At 36.5% G+C, this 17,083-nt stretch overlaps 2 protein-coding genes across 2 annotated transcripts in view; both read left to right on the forward strand.

The window, feature by feature from the left end:
• Positions 1–518: 518 nt before the first annotated feature.
• LOC135841143 (zinc finger MIZ domain-containing protein 1-like) overlaps positions 519–17,083 on the forward strand; it is a 172,255-nt gene continuing 155,690 nt past the window's right edge. Inside the window, exon 1 of the mRNA XM_065357975.1 lies at positions 519–913. The gene's annotated coding sequence lies outside the window, so the exon portion shown is untranslated. The remainder of the gene's footprint in view (positions 914–17,083) is intronic.
• LOC135841029 (2-acylglycerol O-acyltransferase 2-like) lies at positions 12,137–15,226 on the forward strand. Its single transcript, XM_065357815.1, has 6 exons — positions 12,137–12,771; positions 13,377–13,618; positions 13,738–14,003; positions 14,105–14,276; positions 14,372–14,562; positions 14,646–15,226. Exons 1-6 carry the CDS (start codon positions 12,739–12,741, stop codon positions 14,801–14,803), a joined length of 1,062 nt encoding a protein of 353 aa, XP_065213887.1. The 5' UTR covers positions 12,137–12,738; the 3' UTR covers positions 14,804–15,226.

Consider the following 17,083-nt stretch of genomic DNA (forward strand, 5'->3'; position numbering starts at 1 on the left):
GGGTTAAATGTCGCATGGGTCAAATGTCGTTTTGTGAATATCCAAAATTGATAAAAACATGGGTGAAATGTCGCATGGGTCATATGTCGCATGGGTCAAATGTCCTGGTCCCGAACAAACCTATTATAATAAAATTTGTATTTTTTAATTTTTTTTCATCATTATTATATTATCATTTATTTTTTATATTTTACACTGTAAATTTGTTCCGTTTAGGCGTTTACATTTTCTTTAATAATAATTTCAGAAAGAAAAAGATGGAAAAATGACAAAAAAATAGAAAATGAAAATAAACAAATTGAAGTTTGAACAAAAATCAAACCAATTTTTATTTGCAAGATAGTCAACACTGATATGACCATGCTTCCATTTTCTAAAGAGCTTTACAATTCGACAAAGTTCTACGAGCAAGCAGAGTTTTTCAAAGTGTCACGTGGTTTCTCTCATTGTCATTTCTTTAGTTTTTTATAATTGTTTTATTTAATGGAATTGGTGTGGTTGATTCTAGTGCTGCTCGCGTTCGATTATTTCATCACCAGATCAGCTTCGTGTTTCTGTTCGGTTGTTAGGTTCGGTCCACGTTCTTGTCCAAATTGGAATTTCGCTGGTTAAAATTTAAATTTATTGTATCTTTCGAAAGAGCTATACTTATGTGTATGTATCGCGTCGTGTTGGTGATTTTAATGCCCTCCATGGATCTCGATCATTGAAAAGAAATTAAGATCTTTATTCGTTAATTCCGTTGCTTTTCCCGTGTGATTGTTTCATTTCAATGCTGTATCGTTCCCGTTGGCGTTTTGTGCGATTTCGATGGGTGTTCCGAAAATCAACCGCGTAGTGTTAGTGAGTGTTTCACTGTTTCGGAATTAGAAGATCGTCCCATCTGGATTCTCAAACTGGTGACGTGGTGACGGTGAGTACATGAAATTTATCAATTTACAACTTGCTAAGCTAATATTGCTAGAGAGCTGTGTATTCGTGATCGTGAATGAACTAATGGAGGTATCCCGGTTTCCCGGCGGTTTCCCTTTGTTTACCTACTCAAAGATGGTTAGTTCACCGGCGCCGGCGATCATTCGATGTTTTACCGGAATTGGTTACCTATTGTTTTCGTTGGCTATCGAATCTTCAATCTTATCTTGAGCTCGGTCGATGACCGGATTGTAGAAAGATAAATACTAGATTGCGCTGCGCTAGAGTATTCCATCAGATTCGATCCTGCGTTGCAGGTTTCATTTTCATCTCTTGATCTCTACATGGTGCATTGGTTCGTGGTTCCCAATCTGTGATGCTACCTACGCTACAATCAAGTTTCCACCAATCTGTTGAATTTTCGCTGTCAAGGATAGGTTTATTATTCCACGAGTTTTGCATTTTGAACTAGAAATTGCTGTTTGAATTACTACCTACTGTTCTATTTAATTGAGCTGATCCAGTCACCACTCACCAACGTGTCAGTTTCTTACAGATTCAGAAAACATTCGGCCCGTCGGATATTTTGTGTGATTAACATTGGATCATCTGTTTCAAATATTATTGATTAACATTTTGGAAACACTTGAAAACTCAGAAGCTTTATTTTACGAAAATTTTGCCAGTTCTTAGTTCTTACGCGTTCAAAATTGAATTTCCATGTTCAAATTGAGAATATTGACAGGTCTCTACCTGCAGTAGTAGTGTTTGGGAACCACTATTCACTAATTACTGAGAACCGAAATCGCTTACTTTCCAAGTTGGAAGCTGAAAACAAAGATATAATATAGGTAAAGGTATTGAAGATTTGGGTGTTCGAATTTTTTTAGTGGTTCTCAAATAGGTACCTGCATACGTACTTGTTGCACATAAAACATGAACGTAGCGTACCCATCAAGGTGCAGTGCCACTCACTTGCTATGATGATGTGTAATGTTCTGTAGGTAGGTATTGAAAAATTTTTTTCGTACCTCCGTATGTTTTAAGATCCAAATATTTCTTCTAACGTAAACATTGTAGCCGGCAGTTTTATAACGTCTTCTTTTCACTCGTACCCAAAATCTTCCATATAGGTATAGGTATGTATATTTTTTTTCAATCTTCCATATTTTTTTTTAATCTAATTATGTCGTCTGTTTCGCCGTCTACTCTTTCTGAACGACCCAACTATCTTCATACTTTTCGTCTAAAACATGCGGTGGTTGTTCAGGTACAAGTTAAAAAATAGGTATGTCATAATTATGTAGAAGTGCTCATGCTCATTAGGCGCCATAAGCTGACGAATGATATCACAAAATCACGCAGATAAGTGTGATTTTCTTTAGAAATTGGATTATCTACTCGTAGTGTATGTACATATTTAGTAGTATGTACTTCCACCGGACTACCTAGTACTGACATTCGACGTTATCATCTTAGTTATTTTATTTGTGGTTAATGGGTTAAAACGAAATGAAACTTAACAGCTAAGTACTGCTCAGCGGCAATGTGTGCGTAGCTTTAGCTTCAGACAGCTACGACCCAAGTGCGTACTAGTCGGTTGAGTATCCCTGGCAGATGCATCAATTGGGGCCCTCAAAATTTTATCCCCTCTTCTTCAGAACCTACCTACCACAGTATTTTCTCAAGTTTAGATACTCGAATGCGAGTTGATCGCTGGGACGAAGCGAAGGAGCTAGGGGAAGCTGGCCCTTCTTCAACACTCTGAGAAAGTTGGAAAATTTTAAGAAATTAGTGAAAAGTTGAAAAAATGCAAAAAGTTACAAGAAATCCTGAATTTCAAAAATTTTCTACCCACGATGAGTTATGACAAAATGAGTATTTCTCAAAGGCTACCTACATTCGTGATTTTTTTCAACTTCGAGTCGTTAATTTCCTCAAATTCCCAACTTTAGGGCTGGACGTTAAAATTGAATTTCTTTTCAAGTAAAAAACAATAAGTACGTGAGATGAGTTAATTTTCCAGCACATGAAAATTGACTCATCTTACGTACTTACTCGTACATGAAAAATGATGTTATTCTACGTATTGAATTATGAATTTTCAAAGGCTTTTGCTCGGATGAATTTGCTTTCTTTTTTACAGCAACTTTTAAATTCAAATCAGAGAAGTACCTATTAAATTTCGGAGAAAATTTCTCACGTCAAAAATGATTTTTGTTTACCTCTTAGTTAGAAAATGTCTAAAGCTTCTGTCCTCGCTTCGCTCTGGCCAATTTGATCTGATTAATGAACAATTGCAAGAAAAATTTCATAAATCTTCCTCGAATAGGTAGGTAGGTACACAACTACACATCCTTTCAAATTTTAGATGCCAGGGGTTAATTGCGATTATTCATCGTGAACATTTTTTAATTTTGATTCTTGAGAATTTTTAGACGATTCAGTTGGTTATGCTGAATGAAATGACGAGTTTTCAAAATGAAATAGAAGACAAATGATGATCCTGCCAATTGATACATACATACATATAATACTCGCATTATAGAACTTATTAAAAAAACTATTATGTAAAGATGTTTGCTTGGGTAAATGGGTACCGTTCGCGTTGTAACTGATGAAGGTACAAAAGCCAATTTTTTTTCGCCGTCGGCTTATCCGTAGGTACATTTGACAAAGGCGAATAATTCGAGTAAAAATTTAGAATTGAGAAATTATAACTAGTTAATTATTAACATCCTGCTACAGCTGAGAGAAACACGCGAGAGGAGAATATAATTAAATAATATGTATCTTGTATAATAAACGCTAACCATACTCTCAATCCCCGAGGATAATATTAATTTTTATAGACAGACACCCTCTATTATTTTGGTGCGAGTTTTCTGAGGGATAACATGTACCAGTACCTAGCTACCTACTTTTTATTAACATGATACCTACATAAGCTAATATTGAACGTATCAACATCAACGAATGTGCGTACTATGTACCCAGCAGTTTGCCGTGGATTTTGCAACGTACCTAATACCTATACAATATACATATGTCGATAGATTCGCATACCCAGTTCGCCGTTGTTATGCTCCGAATGATTTCCCACTATCGCCATGTTAATGTATTTGCATAACCAGAACGCCGTATTTTTACGATTCTGGTTTATTCTGTAACCTACAATACATATTACCTACGTACGACGTACGTACTACGTAGACGTACACGTGGACAGATACCTACATCAACTTGAACCAAAGACGAATCCTAGTCGGCTAGTCATCCGATTTCGCTCAAATTTCGTTCTCAAATCAACTGTCATAATTTCCGTCTCTACTTTTGAAGCGGATTGGATTGAATCTTGTAATTTTCACGCATTTCTATATCGCAAAACTGGTTTTGCCTTGAATGAAGCAAAGCCGTTTCCGAAGTTCCCAAAAAGTCAAATTAGATATTTAAAATAAATACTTAATATTATAATCTGCAAAGCTCTAATAAACTGAACTTTCGCTATAAAAGCTCAGATTTTCATGATTTCAAAAATTCCAAGTTGGAATTGAGAAATTTGAAAGAATTACAGCGAAATTTCATCTTTATTTTCATATATCGCACCTCGGGAGTAATGAGGTGACATCTCAAAAAAAATTAATTTTGATGTTTTTGCATTTTTGGGACTTGTATGACCCCCCTCAACCAAAAATAACACTTTCAGTTGGGTACATTATCTAGATCATGTAAAAAACTCAAATGGCCCAAGTCAAAATCCCAACAACATTGCAAGTTGTTTGGAGTTATAAGGTGACATCTAAAAAAACTCCACCTTTTTTGAGCAAATTTCGTACATACAAAGTGTTAACAAACAGTTTTGATTGTTTTGAATGTTTGTCAGTTAGAAATAGTCACAAGGAGTGCATTTTTTATTGGTTTGTGCTAAATGGAAAAAATTTTTTAAATTGATCACTTTTCAGAAAAATAAATTTGCGCATACATATAATGAAATTTCAGTTCTTTGAGAAAAACTCAAAAACTAAGCACTCTAGAAAAAAACTAACGACATTATGTCGATTGGAAATTTAATTCTCACAACTTTGTTAACGTGAAATTTTTTTTGGACGCTTCCTTTCGCCTCCACATCAACTTTAATGAAAGGTTCTAACTCAAAATGTTTTCCAAACATTGAAATATTTTCTCTTCAAGATTTTATTTTTCAAAGTGTTCTTATGCTAAATGAAGGTAGGATACCAGATCTTTAAAATGAGGCGCTATTCATTCCTCACAATTAATTATGTTGATAAAAATAATGAATCAAGTTTTTAAAAAAAAGAAAATCACTCTCCTGTAAAATAATTTCACTTTTTTGAGATGTCACCTTATTACTCCCGAGGTGCGATATGTTCTATGTATGTACCGTCTCTACCTAATTACCTTTTTGTTGTGATCGTGATATCCTTGCAGAACACGTGGATGGGGTTTCACTTTTCAGTTTGTTTCGCACTTTGCTCTTTGACCATTTTCCCCCTAAAGTTAGCGCGATGAGTAATTGTTTGATTTTTTTCCAACTCATCTTTAAAACATCGTGTCCTAAGTACATACATAATGTGTATGTATTTCGAAAAATTGCGATTTTTGATTTTTTTTCGCTCTACAGATTTTGCCCATCCTGTTTTGGGGGAAATGGCCCACTGGCCCAGTTCCAGAAAATCGATTTGAGAATCTGCGTTGACCTAGGCCAGTGCCGTCAAAATCAAAGACCACTTTTGATCGCATTTTCGAGTTGGAAAATTTGTGTTTTGAAAATCTTTTCTTCCCGAACATTTCGTATTAATTCTGCCTCAATATCGAGCGATATCGTTCCTGAAACTCGGGAAATGTATTTTAAATTTGCCAAGTTCAAAAAATCAAGGAAATAATGACCAAAAATCCAAAATAAGCAATTTGCAAGTTTTCCAACCGCTTGATGAAACCCTAAAAGTGGTCTTGGATTTTGATGAAAATATGCCTAGATCGTCGTGGAATCTCAGTGAGATAGGTGCCATCTCTTGGAACTGGGCCACTTTTCCTACAACCGGTTGCTTTGGGGACTCGTAGGTATCGTGAAAGTCTCTAGTAAATTTGGTTCGGGGCTCTTAAAAGTTTTATTTCATTTTATTTTTTTTTTTTGGCGACCCATCCTACATTTTAAACTTTGAATCGACGATGCTCAATTGTTGGTTCGTGTATGACGCGGTGCTGTGTTTTTCAAATTCAATTCAACTATGTACCTAAACCTATGTATTCAAGTTGAAGTACGTTGCTGACGTGCTTGTCTGTGTGCACTATGTACATCTGTACTGTAATTATTACGTACAGACGAAATACTAAAGTTATCAGGCGACGCGGTAGCGTTGCCACCCTGCCCTCCCACGGTTTCAAGCGCGTAATGAAACGCGTTCAACCGTAGGCGGCGCAACGCCACACGGAGTTATATTCTGTAACTATTTCGTACTTAATGCAATTTCCCCGAGTTTCAAACGCAATTTTCTCAAAAACTATGCGTTTATTCAAAAAACGCATAGATAATTTTATTCTCATTTTTCAAATACCTTTCAGAATATATAAGAATAATTTTTGTACGATAAAAATTCGTGAAGTTTCAATTAGCCATTTTTTTGTCATTTTGGCGAAATTGTTCTTCAACACTTACTCAAAGTTTGAAGGATTGGCCGAACCAATTTTGATGAAATTTGGAATATAGCTTTGATTTGTCAACCATTACTGACTAAGGTAAAAAATTGTAAATTTTTTCAAAATTGACCCTGCTCCCCCCCTTTTTGGGCCCCAAAAATTCTCAAAATTAACCCAAAATATCAAAAGGCACTTCTCCACCACAAACTTGATGTTCATGAAAAAATTGAGCTTTGTAGCCCAATTACATCAAGCTTGAGTGGAGTCTAAAGATGCTGAAAAATGACAAATTTTGAAAAAACGAGCAGTATATTTATCCAAAGTACAATCAAACCAAAGCTGGGATAGATGTACGTACATCAAAAGGCACATCTACGATATTCAAAGTACATTTGAACAAAATTTCAGCGTGATTTGTGCCCTATTTGAAGCTGTAGCTTTTCTTAATGAAGTACGAGTAGTTTAATTATACTCAAAAAATGGCCAAAAATCCATTTTTTAAGAAAAGCTGCAGCTTGGAATAAAGTCCCAATCATGTTGAAATTATGTTTACATATACTTCAAACACCACGGAAGTGCCTTTTAATATTTTCAAATTGATATGAGCTTTCATTTATGCGCAATAATAATTATTATTGCACATATACGTTCAATATCAAAATGTCCGTTAAATTTAAAGCACAACACGTGTTGGCGGCGTTGTATGCAGTTGAAATGCGCTAAAACGTTGAGCAGCCTAGCGGCTGAATGATTTAAGCTTCCGCTCGCCACGCAGTAGACTCCGGTTCGAACCCCATCAGAATCAAAATTTTTTTTTTAATTTTTAATTTTGTAAGCTGATTTTTTCAATATGATTTTTATTTAACATGTTCAATTTTTAAAAATACATGTAAAAAAACGTTTTTCACTTCCTAAAGTACAAATTTTCTTTTGCCCTTGTTTTTTTAAAAAAAGTAAACATGGAAAAAATTTCATTATGCAAATTTATTTAAAACAAACAAGATACATTTTTTCACCTGAAAAACATGTTTTTTTTTTTTACTTCTTGAAATGACGTTTTGCTTTACTTTGTTCAGGTTTGTTTGGTTCTCATTTTCAAAATTTAAATTTTTAAAAAGTTGACATTTAAATTCCAAAATTTTGAAGCCAAAAAATGGAACCTGAAAAACACATCGTTTTTCACCTCTTGAATTTTTGAACATTTTTTCACTCGCATCACTCAGCTATTTTTTCTATCCTTTTCCTAAACTAAAAAATTCCATTTTGAAACTTCAAAAAATTCAAAAAGGAAAATAAAATAATTTTTTAATAGGTATTTTTATCAATTATTGGTAAACTTGTCATTTCATCTCTCATTTCATTTTAGAAATTTATATTCGCTATATGTCATTTTATTTGACAAAATTGAAAGTCTTTTTTTTACTGATCGGCGAATTTTTGGTCAACCCCTTTCCCCATCACCCTTGAAAACCCACTGTTTTTATTCCAGTCAGTTTAATGACAAATGTCCAGTAATCTGTCCACTCTCTGCATGCTCCTGCCACCAATGCTATTTTCATTTATTAGATTGAACGATCATCACAATAATATAGAAAAACTAGACAGCTGCGCTTAGCGCAGCTGGAATAGTGTGCGTAGCCTATTTATTTAGGTAACAACGTGGTTTCGAAAAAAAAAAAAAAACTAGAACAAAATTTCAAAAAAAGACGCAACTACGAAAAAAAGCACAACGCGACTATAAAATAATAAGCACAATGCGATTTTGAAAAAAAATCACCACACAATTTTGAAAAAAAGCACAACGCAAATTTTGAAAATAGAACGCAATTTTGAAAAAAAATCACATCGCGATTTTCAAAAAAAAAGTGTAGATTTTCAAAGCAGAACGCAATTATGATTTTGAAAGCACAATGAAATTTCAAAAAAAAACACTTGAAAAAGAGAAAAAAGCAGTCTGGAAAAAAAGCACAACGCGATCTTTTAAAAAAAGCACACACTACGCAATTTTGAAAAAGAATCACAACAAAATTTTGAAAGTAAAACAACCTGATTTTGAAAAAAAACTCAATTTTGGAAAAAAGCACAACACAATTCTGAAAAAACCGCGCAACTCGATTTTGAAAAAGAAGCACAACGCGATTTTTAAAAAAAGCACAACGCGATTTTGAGAAAAAGCACAAAGCGCTCAACGCAATTTTGAAAGTAAAACAACCTGATTTTGAAAAAAAAACTAATTTTGGAAAAAAAAGCACAACAATTCTGAAAAAACCGCGTAACTCGATTTTGAAAAAGAAGCACAACATGATTTTGTAATAAAAGTACAACGCGATTTCGAAATATAAACACACCATGCAATTTAAAAAAAAAGCACAACGCTATTTTGAGAAAATAAGCACAACGCGATTTTGAAAAATGTGATTATGAAAAAAAAGCACAACGCGATTTTGAAAAAAGGCGACTTTGAGAAAAAGCACAACGCGCTCAACGCAATTTTGAAAGTAAAAAAACCTGATTTTGAAAAAAAAACTCAATTTTGGAAAAAGCACAACACAATTCTGAAAAAACCGCACAACTCGATTTTGAAAAAGAAGCACAACGCGATTTTGTAATAAAAGCACAACGTGATTTTGAGAAAATGCACAACACGATAGCAATTTGGGAAAACGCGATTTCGGAAAAAAAGCACAATGCGATTTTGTAATAAAAGCACAATGGGATTTTGGAAAAAAAGCACAACGCAATTTTGAGAAAATGCACAACGCGATTTCGGAAAACGCAATTATGAAAAAAAAGCACAACGGGATAGCAATTTTGGAAAACGCGATTTCGGAAAAGAAGCACAACGCGATTTTGAAAAAAAAAAGCACAATGGGATTTTGGAAAGAAAAGCACAACGCGATTATGAAAAAAAGCACTACGTGATTTTGAGAAAAAACAGCACAACGCGATTTCAAAAAAAAGCACAACGGAAGTTTTAAAAAAAGCACTACGTGATTTCTAAAAAAAAAAGCACAACGCGATTTCAAAAAAAAGCACAACGCAATTTTGGAAAAAAAGCGCAATGAGATTTAGGAAATAAAAGCACAACACGATTTCAGAAAAAAAGCACAACGCGATTTTGAGAAGAAAGCACAATGCGATTACGAAAAAAAGCACAACGTGATTTCTGAAAAGAAAGCACACCTTGATTTCTGAAAAAAAGCACAACGCGATTTCAAAAAAAAAGCACCACCAGATTTTGGAAAAAAAGCACGCCATTTTGAAAAAAAAGCACAACGCGATAATGAAAAAAAAGCACAACTCAATTTCGGAAAAAAAGGCACAACACGATTATGAAAAAAACGCGATTTTGAAAAAAAGCACAACACAATTATGGGAAAAAAAGCACAACGCGATTATGAAAACAAAAGCACTACGCAATTTCAGAAAAAAAAGCACAACGTGATTTTAATAAAAAAAACATGATTTTGGAAAAAAAGCACAACGCGATTTTGAAAAGAAAGCGCAACCCGATTATGAAAAAAAAAGCACAATCCGATTCCTGAAAAAAAGCACAACACAATTTCAAAAAAATGCACTACGCAATTTCGGAAAAAAGCAGAACGCGCAACGCGATTTTGAAAAAAGCTCAATGTGATTTTGAAAAAAAAGCACAACGCAATTAAAAAAAACACCACGCAATTTCAAAAAAAAAAGCACAATGCGATTTCAAAAAAAAGGCACAACACGTTTTCAAAAAAAAGCACACCGCAATTTTGAAAAAAAAGCACAACGCAATTATGAAAAAAAAAACGTGAAAAAAACGCGATTTTGAAAAAAGCACAACACGATTTTGATAAAACTGAAAGTTCAAAAGCTCAAAAACACAACGCAATTAAAAAAGCACTACGAGATATCAAAAGCACAACGTAATATTGAAAGCACTATACACGAAAACGAAAGCTCAAAAGCACTATGCAACATCAAATGCACAGCACAATACTGAAAGCTCGAAAGTATAACGCGACACGGATAGAACTTCTCTGGAGCACAGCCAAAGGGCAAATGACTGGTGGGTTTTGTTTACCAAGAGTAGCCACCTGCTTTCATTGTCTAGGTATATAAAGCAGGTGGCTACCCTTAGTAAACAAAACCCACCAGTCACTAGCGCTTTGTGAAACACCTGCAGGTGTTTTAAGAACCTTTCTCAAAATTGAACAAAAGAGAAATGTTTGAAATTGAACAATGGGAAAGATAACACTGTAGATAAGAATATTTTAGGACACCTGCAGTGTTACATTTTAAAACGGATGTCGGCGCCGCTTTTGATACCTTTCTCATTGTTCAACTTTGAAAATTTAAAGGCTCTTCAAAAATAAATTTTTACCACCTGTTGTGTTCGCTCAATTCAATAAAAACCGGCAGATAAGTGAACATAAAGGGTGTCGGCATTGCTTTTGATAAATATAACACCAGAGGGATCGGCCTCACTTTTGATAAAATCTTTTCTATTGTTCAATTTTGAAAAATAAATTCGAAAATTGAACAATAGAAAAGATTTTAGAACCCCTGTGGTGTTACATAAATTTCGAAATTTAACTGACGGCGGCTTCGCTTTTGTCGGCTTCCCTTTTGATATGGCCCTTTTCCCCTTTTTATTCTTTTTTTGGTACAAATTTTCGTAATTAATTGCAATTACTCAAGAAGCTAATTGAGTAATTGCAATTATAATTACGGCGTTCCATGCCTCATGTTAGACCACATCTACGTGTGAAAATTTCAAAAAAATCGGCCCCTCCATCTAAGAGAACATTCGTTCCAAAGAATTTTTTCACTGTCAGACCGAAACCAATAGTGTGCTACGCACACTAAAAAGTACTGATATCCTCCAAAAAAACTCTTCAAAAAAGAATTACACCCCGCCCTCTCCACGATTCCTAATGAACCTACTCCATGAACAAAAATTAAAAATTTCAGTAAGAAAATGTTATGATATCATGGTGGAATCCGCCCCTAAGAAAAACAACCTACCACTTCACCATTTATTGTATAAGACAATCTATGAAACAGCTAATGAGCCAAAAATTTGGGCGGACAGATCCCTCAAATGAGTTTAGTAATCTAACTTGACTCTGGAGTGTGGAAGATTTGTCAGCCCCCAAATTTTTGGCTCATTAGCTGTTTCATAGATTGTCTTATACAATAAATGGTGAAGTGGTAGGTTGTTTTTCTTAGGGGCGGATTCCACCATGATATCATAACATTTTCTTACTGAAATTTTTAATTTTTGTTCATGGAGTAGGTTCATTAGGAATCGTGGAGAGGGCGGGGTGTAATTCTTTTTTGAAGAGTTTATTACATATTATCGTCTTATCAGCTGGTGTCAGTTTACGCATGGTTGGTGTTACAAATAAGTATGAATACCGAATACTCGTACTTATAAAAAACAACTTCACTTATCTCTTGCGCATAGTTTTCTATTGCTGTGTGAATACGCCTGTGTCCATGTCCTAGCTTATCACCTTACCACTTCCACAATTCGCATATAATACTTACGTACAATTGTACATGCATATTGCATATCTCTTGCTTATGTGGTATGTGTTTTTGCGCGCGTTGCGATTGACCGCAACTTGAGTGAAAAAATTTTCAAAAAGAAAGAAAAATAAGGAAATTGGTGCAGCTTGCAACGTCACAATCAATTGTAATGTACTCGTTGCGTAGGTAATCGCTCGATCAGAGATGTTTAACGCTGACTTACGTCAATGTAAGTACTGAGTACATATTTTATGGTACACTGTAAAACGTGTCGTACATACGAGTAGCGCAGTAATGTACACTTTTTTCTCGTTGTCGCTGGTCCGAGGTTCGTGTTGACGTTTGTAATTGTGTTTGCGATTGTGATTGTGACTGTGATTGTCATTACGCGTATCGTGTATACGAGTATCGGTTATCGTTCAAAGTGTTTGTTGTGTAAAAGTGCAGGGCAGGCCACCCAAGTTTATCGTCGAGCTCGAGCGCCTACGAGATTTCAGAGTTGAACATTGAACAAACGAGCGGAAAGAATTTCAGTGCACTGTTGCTACGTGCGTGCCTACTGCCTTTGTATCGGCTGGTGACACTTGCATTTGCGTCCGTCGTTGTTTTATTTAATTTTTACAAATAATTCGTGGTTTTGGCAGATTTGAAATGGTCGTCGCGACGGAATTGAGTAAAGCCGACGTAAGTACCTCTACCTATACTTGAGTTATGTAAAGTAAGTAGATCTACTCTCGTAATTCGTTTTTTAGCCGACCGTATCACTCGTACAGTACGTCGATGTAGTATGTAATATGTATAGGTAATGTGGTAATTTCGATGACAAGATTTTCGTTATGAAGGTACATAGCAAAATTACACATTCGGCTGGGTTGAAAAATGGTCGAGGATGATTTCTTTGTATGCAGTGTTTGTGTGGAAAGGGTGGAGAAAAGGGTGTCGAATTCGTTTTCGAAATTTTTATTCGAGTTTGTCTGGAAAGTAGGTCATTTTGGACAAGTTGAAAATTCGTGCAGAAAATGTTGTCGTTCGGTTGTGACCAATGGCGAGTGATACGTAGGTTACCTACGTACTTGGCTGTCCGCGTTTTGCGTCCTATGTACTTAACTACATACTTACATACGACGATCCATCAGCGAGATAGGCTACATTTTTCAAGTATCTAGCTGGTACTTACTGTACCTATACAAATGGTATCTCTGTCTACGTACTCGTACTCGTACACGTAGTAGACTGCCGTTATTGTAAATTGTAAATTATGACCATCGAACGAATGTTTGATTGTTTAGAGGCAGCAGAAATCATGTTGGAGGTTTATGGGAATCGAATTTGCGCCGTTCGTGATACCGTTGAGCAGACGATTGGAAACGTTGACGGTCGCCTGGTTTTTCTTCAGTTTACTTTTGGCCATGTTCATTATATTTCCGGCTTTCTTCTATTTGCTCATCTTCACCAAGTATTGGTATCTGCCGGTGTTATACTTCAGTTGGATTTTCCTCGATAGAAATACTCCGCTTCGAGGAGGACGCAAGTACGTACTCGACACTCGACTCGTACGAGTAATTCGTTATCGTTACCATATCCGGTGGTATCCGCAGACTGAAGTGATTATGAAAATCGGCGGCGTCTCGTCTTGGTTTTTTGTTGCAGATTAAAATGGTTAAGAAATTCGAGAATTTGGAATTACTACAGAGATTATTTTCCGGTAAGACTGGTGAAGACGGCCGACTTGGCAGCCGATAAGAATTACGTGTTTTGCGTCTACCCTCACGGCGTCGCCAGCGTCGCGTCTCTGCTAAATTTCCAATCCAACGCCACCCACTTTGACGACTTGTATCCCGGAATCGATCCTTACCTGGTCGTATTGAACGTCAACTATCGAATTCCGTTCACCAAGGATATTTGGCTAGCTCTAGGTCAGCCTTGTTTTTATTTTACGTATACGTAATCTCGATCTCGACGACGACGGCGTAATTACCATGTCGCGTTGTTTTACTGGTCTGTGTTACTCGTATAGGCGCCATCGGAGCGGCCGAAGAAAGCATTTTATACTGTTTGAACGGCAAACCTGGAACTAGCTGCGTGATAATGCCGGGAGGCGCTAAAGAAGCTCTACTCTCTTCGCCGGGCGATTGCAAATGCGTGCTGAAAAACCGCAAAGGTTTCGTTAGAGTAGCTATGAAGAGCGGGTACTTGGCAAATCCTTTGTTTTTCGTTTTTGGTTTTTCGCTCCTTAAATCGGATCGACATTACTACGGCGAGTGATTTGTTTTGTAATTCGCAGAGCCGCTTTGGTGCCGGTGTTTTCGTTCGGCGAAAACGACGTGTTCGAACAATTGAGCGGACCGTGGGTTCTGTGGCTTCAAGAGCAACTTCGCTCCATCATCGGTATCGCGCCTTGTATCATCAAAGGTCGCGGATTCTTTCAGTACAGTTTCGGCGTACTGCCTCAACGACGACCAGTCACCAGCGTCGGTACGTCTAGCCAGCTAATCAACTGTCGCTATTTCGAGTAGTACGTATGTCGTATGTCTATATTGTGTTTTTTGTTTCCGCAGTCGGAGCACCGATACACGTTCCGAAAACGCAAAATCCATCTCAAGAACTCGTCGACGAGTATCATCAAAAGTATGTAGACGCTTTGGTTGCGCTCTTCGAACAATATAAAGCGAAATATCACGTAAACGGCGATCGAGCCAAGCTTCTCATCGTATGAACGCCAACGCGGCCCGATGCAGATTTATCGTCGGTCAAGCGACCACATCTTGCGCCTTCTCGTCGGCCTGAAAAATACCATACGTAACGTAGTATACACGTACCATCGACGGATCTCTCTACGTAAACCTAATATCGTCATTCATTTCACCATTTCTTTATACCTACTTATTACCGGTCGATGATTAACTACTTATGTAGTTTCCATATTTTTATTTCGTTTGTTTTTGTTATCGTTATGCTTACTTATCGTTGTTATCTTTCTATTTCCGTGTTTTTTGTTTATTCGATACGCTTGTAGCCTTTGTAATTGAAAATTTGGTATTCGAGGCAGCGGATCGTTGCAAACTTGGTTTCAAAAAAAGTTGCACATTTACGTTAAAAGCTTTACATTTACGCGGTTACAAATAAATTTGAAATTTTTTCCGTCGCCTTTTTATTTCGTTTCGTTGGCGTAGTCGAAAGCAGTAGCATTACTACGCAGGCAGCTTGGATCGTAGATCAGAAATATCGATTTGTCAACCTACGTATTTTTCTGCGATCAAAGAACTTTTTATCGGGGTGCTCGATATTTTTGAGCACAGTACTTGCCTATCGATTAATGGTACGGAGTTTGACCAGCCCATTTCCAATTGATTTAGGGAGGTGGACGAGCAGAATAGATAAGTTCCATTTGCGATAAATTATCGCATTTTTCGAACTATCGGCGCGTAGTGCTTATTTTACCCGCCACAATTATCTAACCAGCTGGGCTGAATAGGTAAAATAGGTCTGGGTGCTAATTTCCTCTCGGGCTTCTATTTAAAAACGAAAAAAAGATGAAATTTTTATTTTGCACTCGAGTACAATCGCGTTTCTCGTATAATAAAATATATTCAATACCTATTACCTAACAAAGGGAACCTCTTGAGGTGTCCGTTCTAAAACCCCCAAATACAAATTTTCAGCTGGCCAAGTTCATTTTTCGATTTTTGACGAATTTTTGAAAATCCAAAATTGACATTTTGGCGATTTATGCTTTTTTTAAAAAAGTACATACGTACTTGATCAGTAAAAATGTCCAAAATAAGTCCAAAAACTGATATTAACCCCCCCCCCCCAAATCCAAATTTCGCCATTTCCAGACATTCTGGAGCCTCTAGCGCTATTTTTCAGTTTCTCCAGAATTTTGAATTTGCTCCAGAAGGCGTGAATATGAAATTGAGCAGCTAAAAATCGAGTCGTGTGTTATACTCGATCTGTTCAACGAGTTTATCCACATTTGAGCCGATTTTGGGAGGGACACCTCAAGTGTGGTTTTACTGGTTTTTTGACAATCTATTTTCAAAACTGGTCAAAAAACCACTCTTGAGGTGTCCCTCCCAAAATCGGCTCAAATGTGGATAAACTCGTTGAACAGATCGAGTATAACACACGACTCGATTTTTAGCTGCCCATGCAACTTCATATTCACGCCTTCTGGAGACATTGAAAAGTAGCTGGAGGCTCCAGATCGGTGGGAAATGGCGGAATTCGGTCTCGGGAAGTTAGTTATGGACGAAATACAGCGATTCGCGCAACTTTCAAAAATTTCATCGCAAACGGGAATCTTGATTTTTTGGATTTTTTATTTGGAAAAGAAAAACTGATCAAAAAACCACTCTCGAGGTGTCCCTCCCAAAACCGCCTCAAATGTGGATAAACCAGATCGAGTATAACACAAAACTCGATTTTTAGCTGCCCAACTTCATATTCACGCCGTCTGGAGCAAATTCAAAATTCTGGAGAAATTTAAAAATCGCGCTGGAGGCTCCAGAGTGGCTGGAAATGGTGGAAGTCGGCCTCGGGAGGTTTGTTGTATTCGAAATCCAGTGATTCGCACAAATTTCGAAAATTTTATCGCAAACGGGAAACGTTTGATTTTTCATGGATTTTTTATTTGAAAAAAACTGGTCAAAAAATCACTCTTCGAGGTGTCCCTTCCAAAACCGACTCAAATGTGGATAAACCATGGGGATAAACTTGTTAAACAGATCGAGTATAACACACAACTCGATTTTTAGCTGCACAATTTCATATTCACGCCGTCTGGAGTAAATTCGAAATTCTGGAGAAATTGAAAAATCGCGCTGGAGGCTCCAGATCGGTGGGAAATGGCGTAATTCGGCCTCAGGGGGTTTTTTGTGTTCAAAATACATCGATTCGCGCAAATTTCGAAAATTTCATCGCAAACGGGAAACTTTTGATTTTTTTTGGATTTTTTATTTGAAAAAAGCTTGCCAAAAAACCACTCTTGAGGTGT

This window comes from Planococcus citri, chromosome 1 (assembly GCF_950023065.1).
Source record: "Planococcus citri chromosome 1, ihPlaCitr1.1, whole genome shotgun sequence".
NCBI classification, from domain to species: Eukaryota; Metazoa; Arthropoda; class Insecta; order Hemiptera; family Pseudococcidae; genus Planococcus; species Planococcus citri.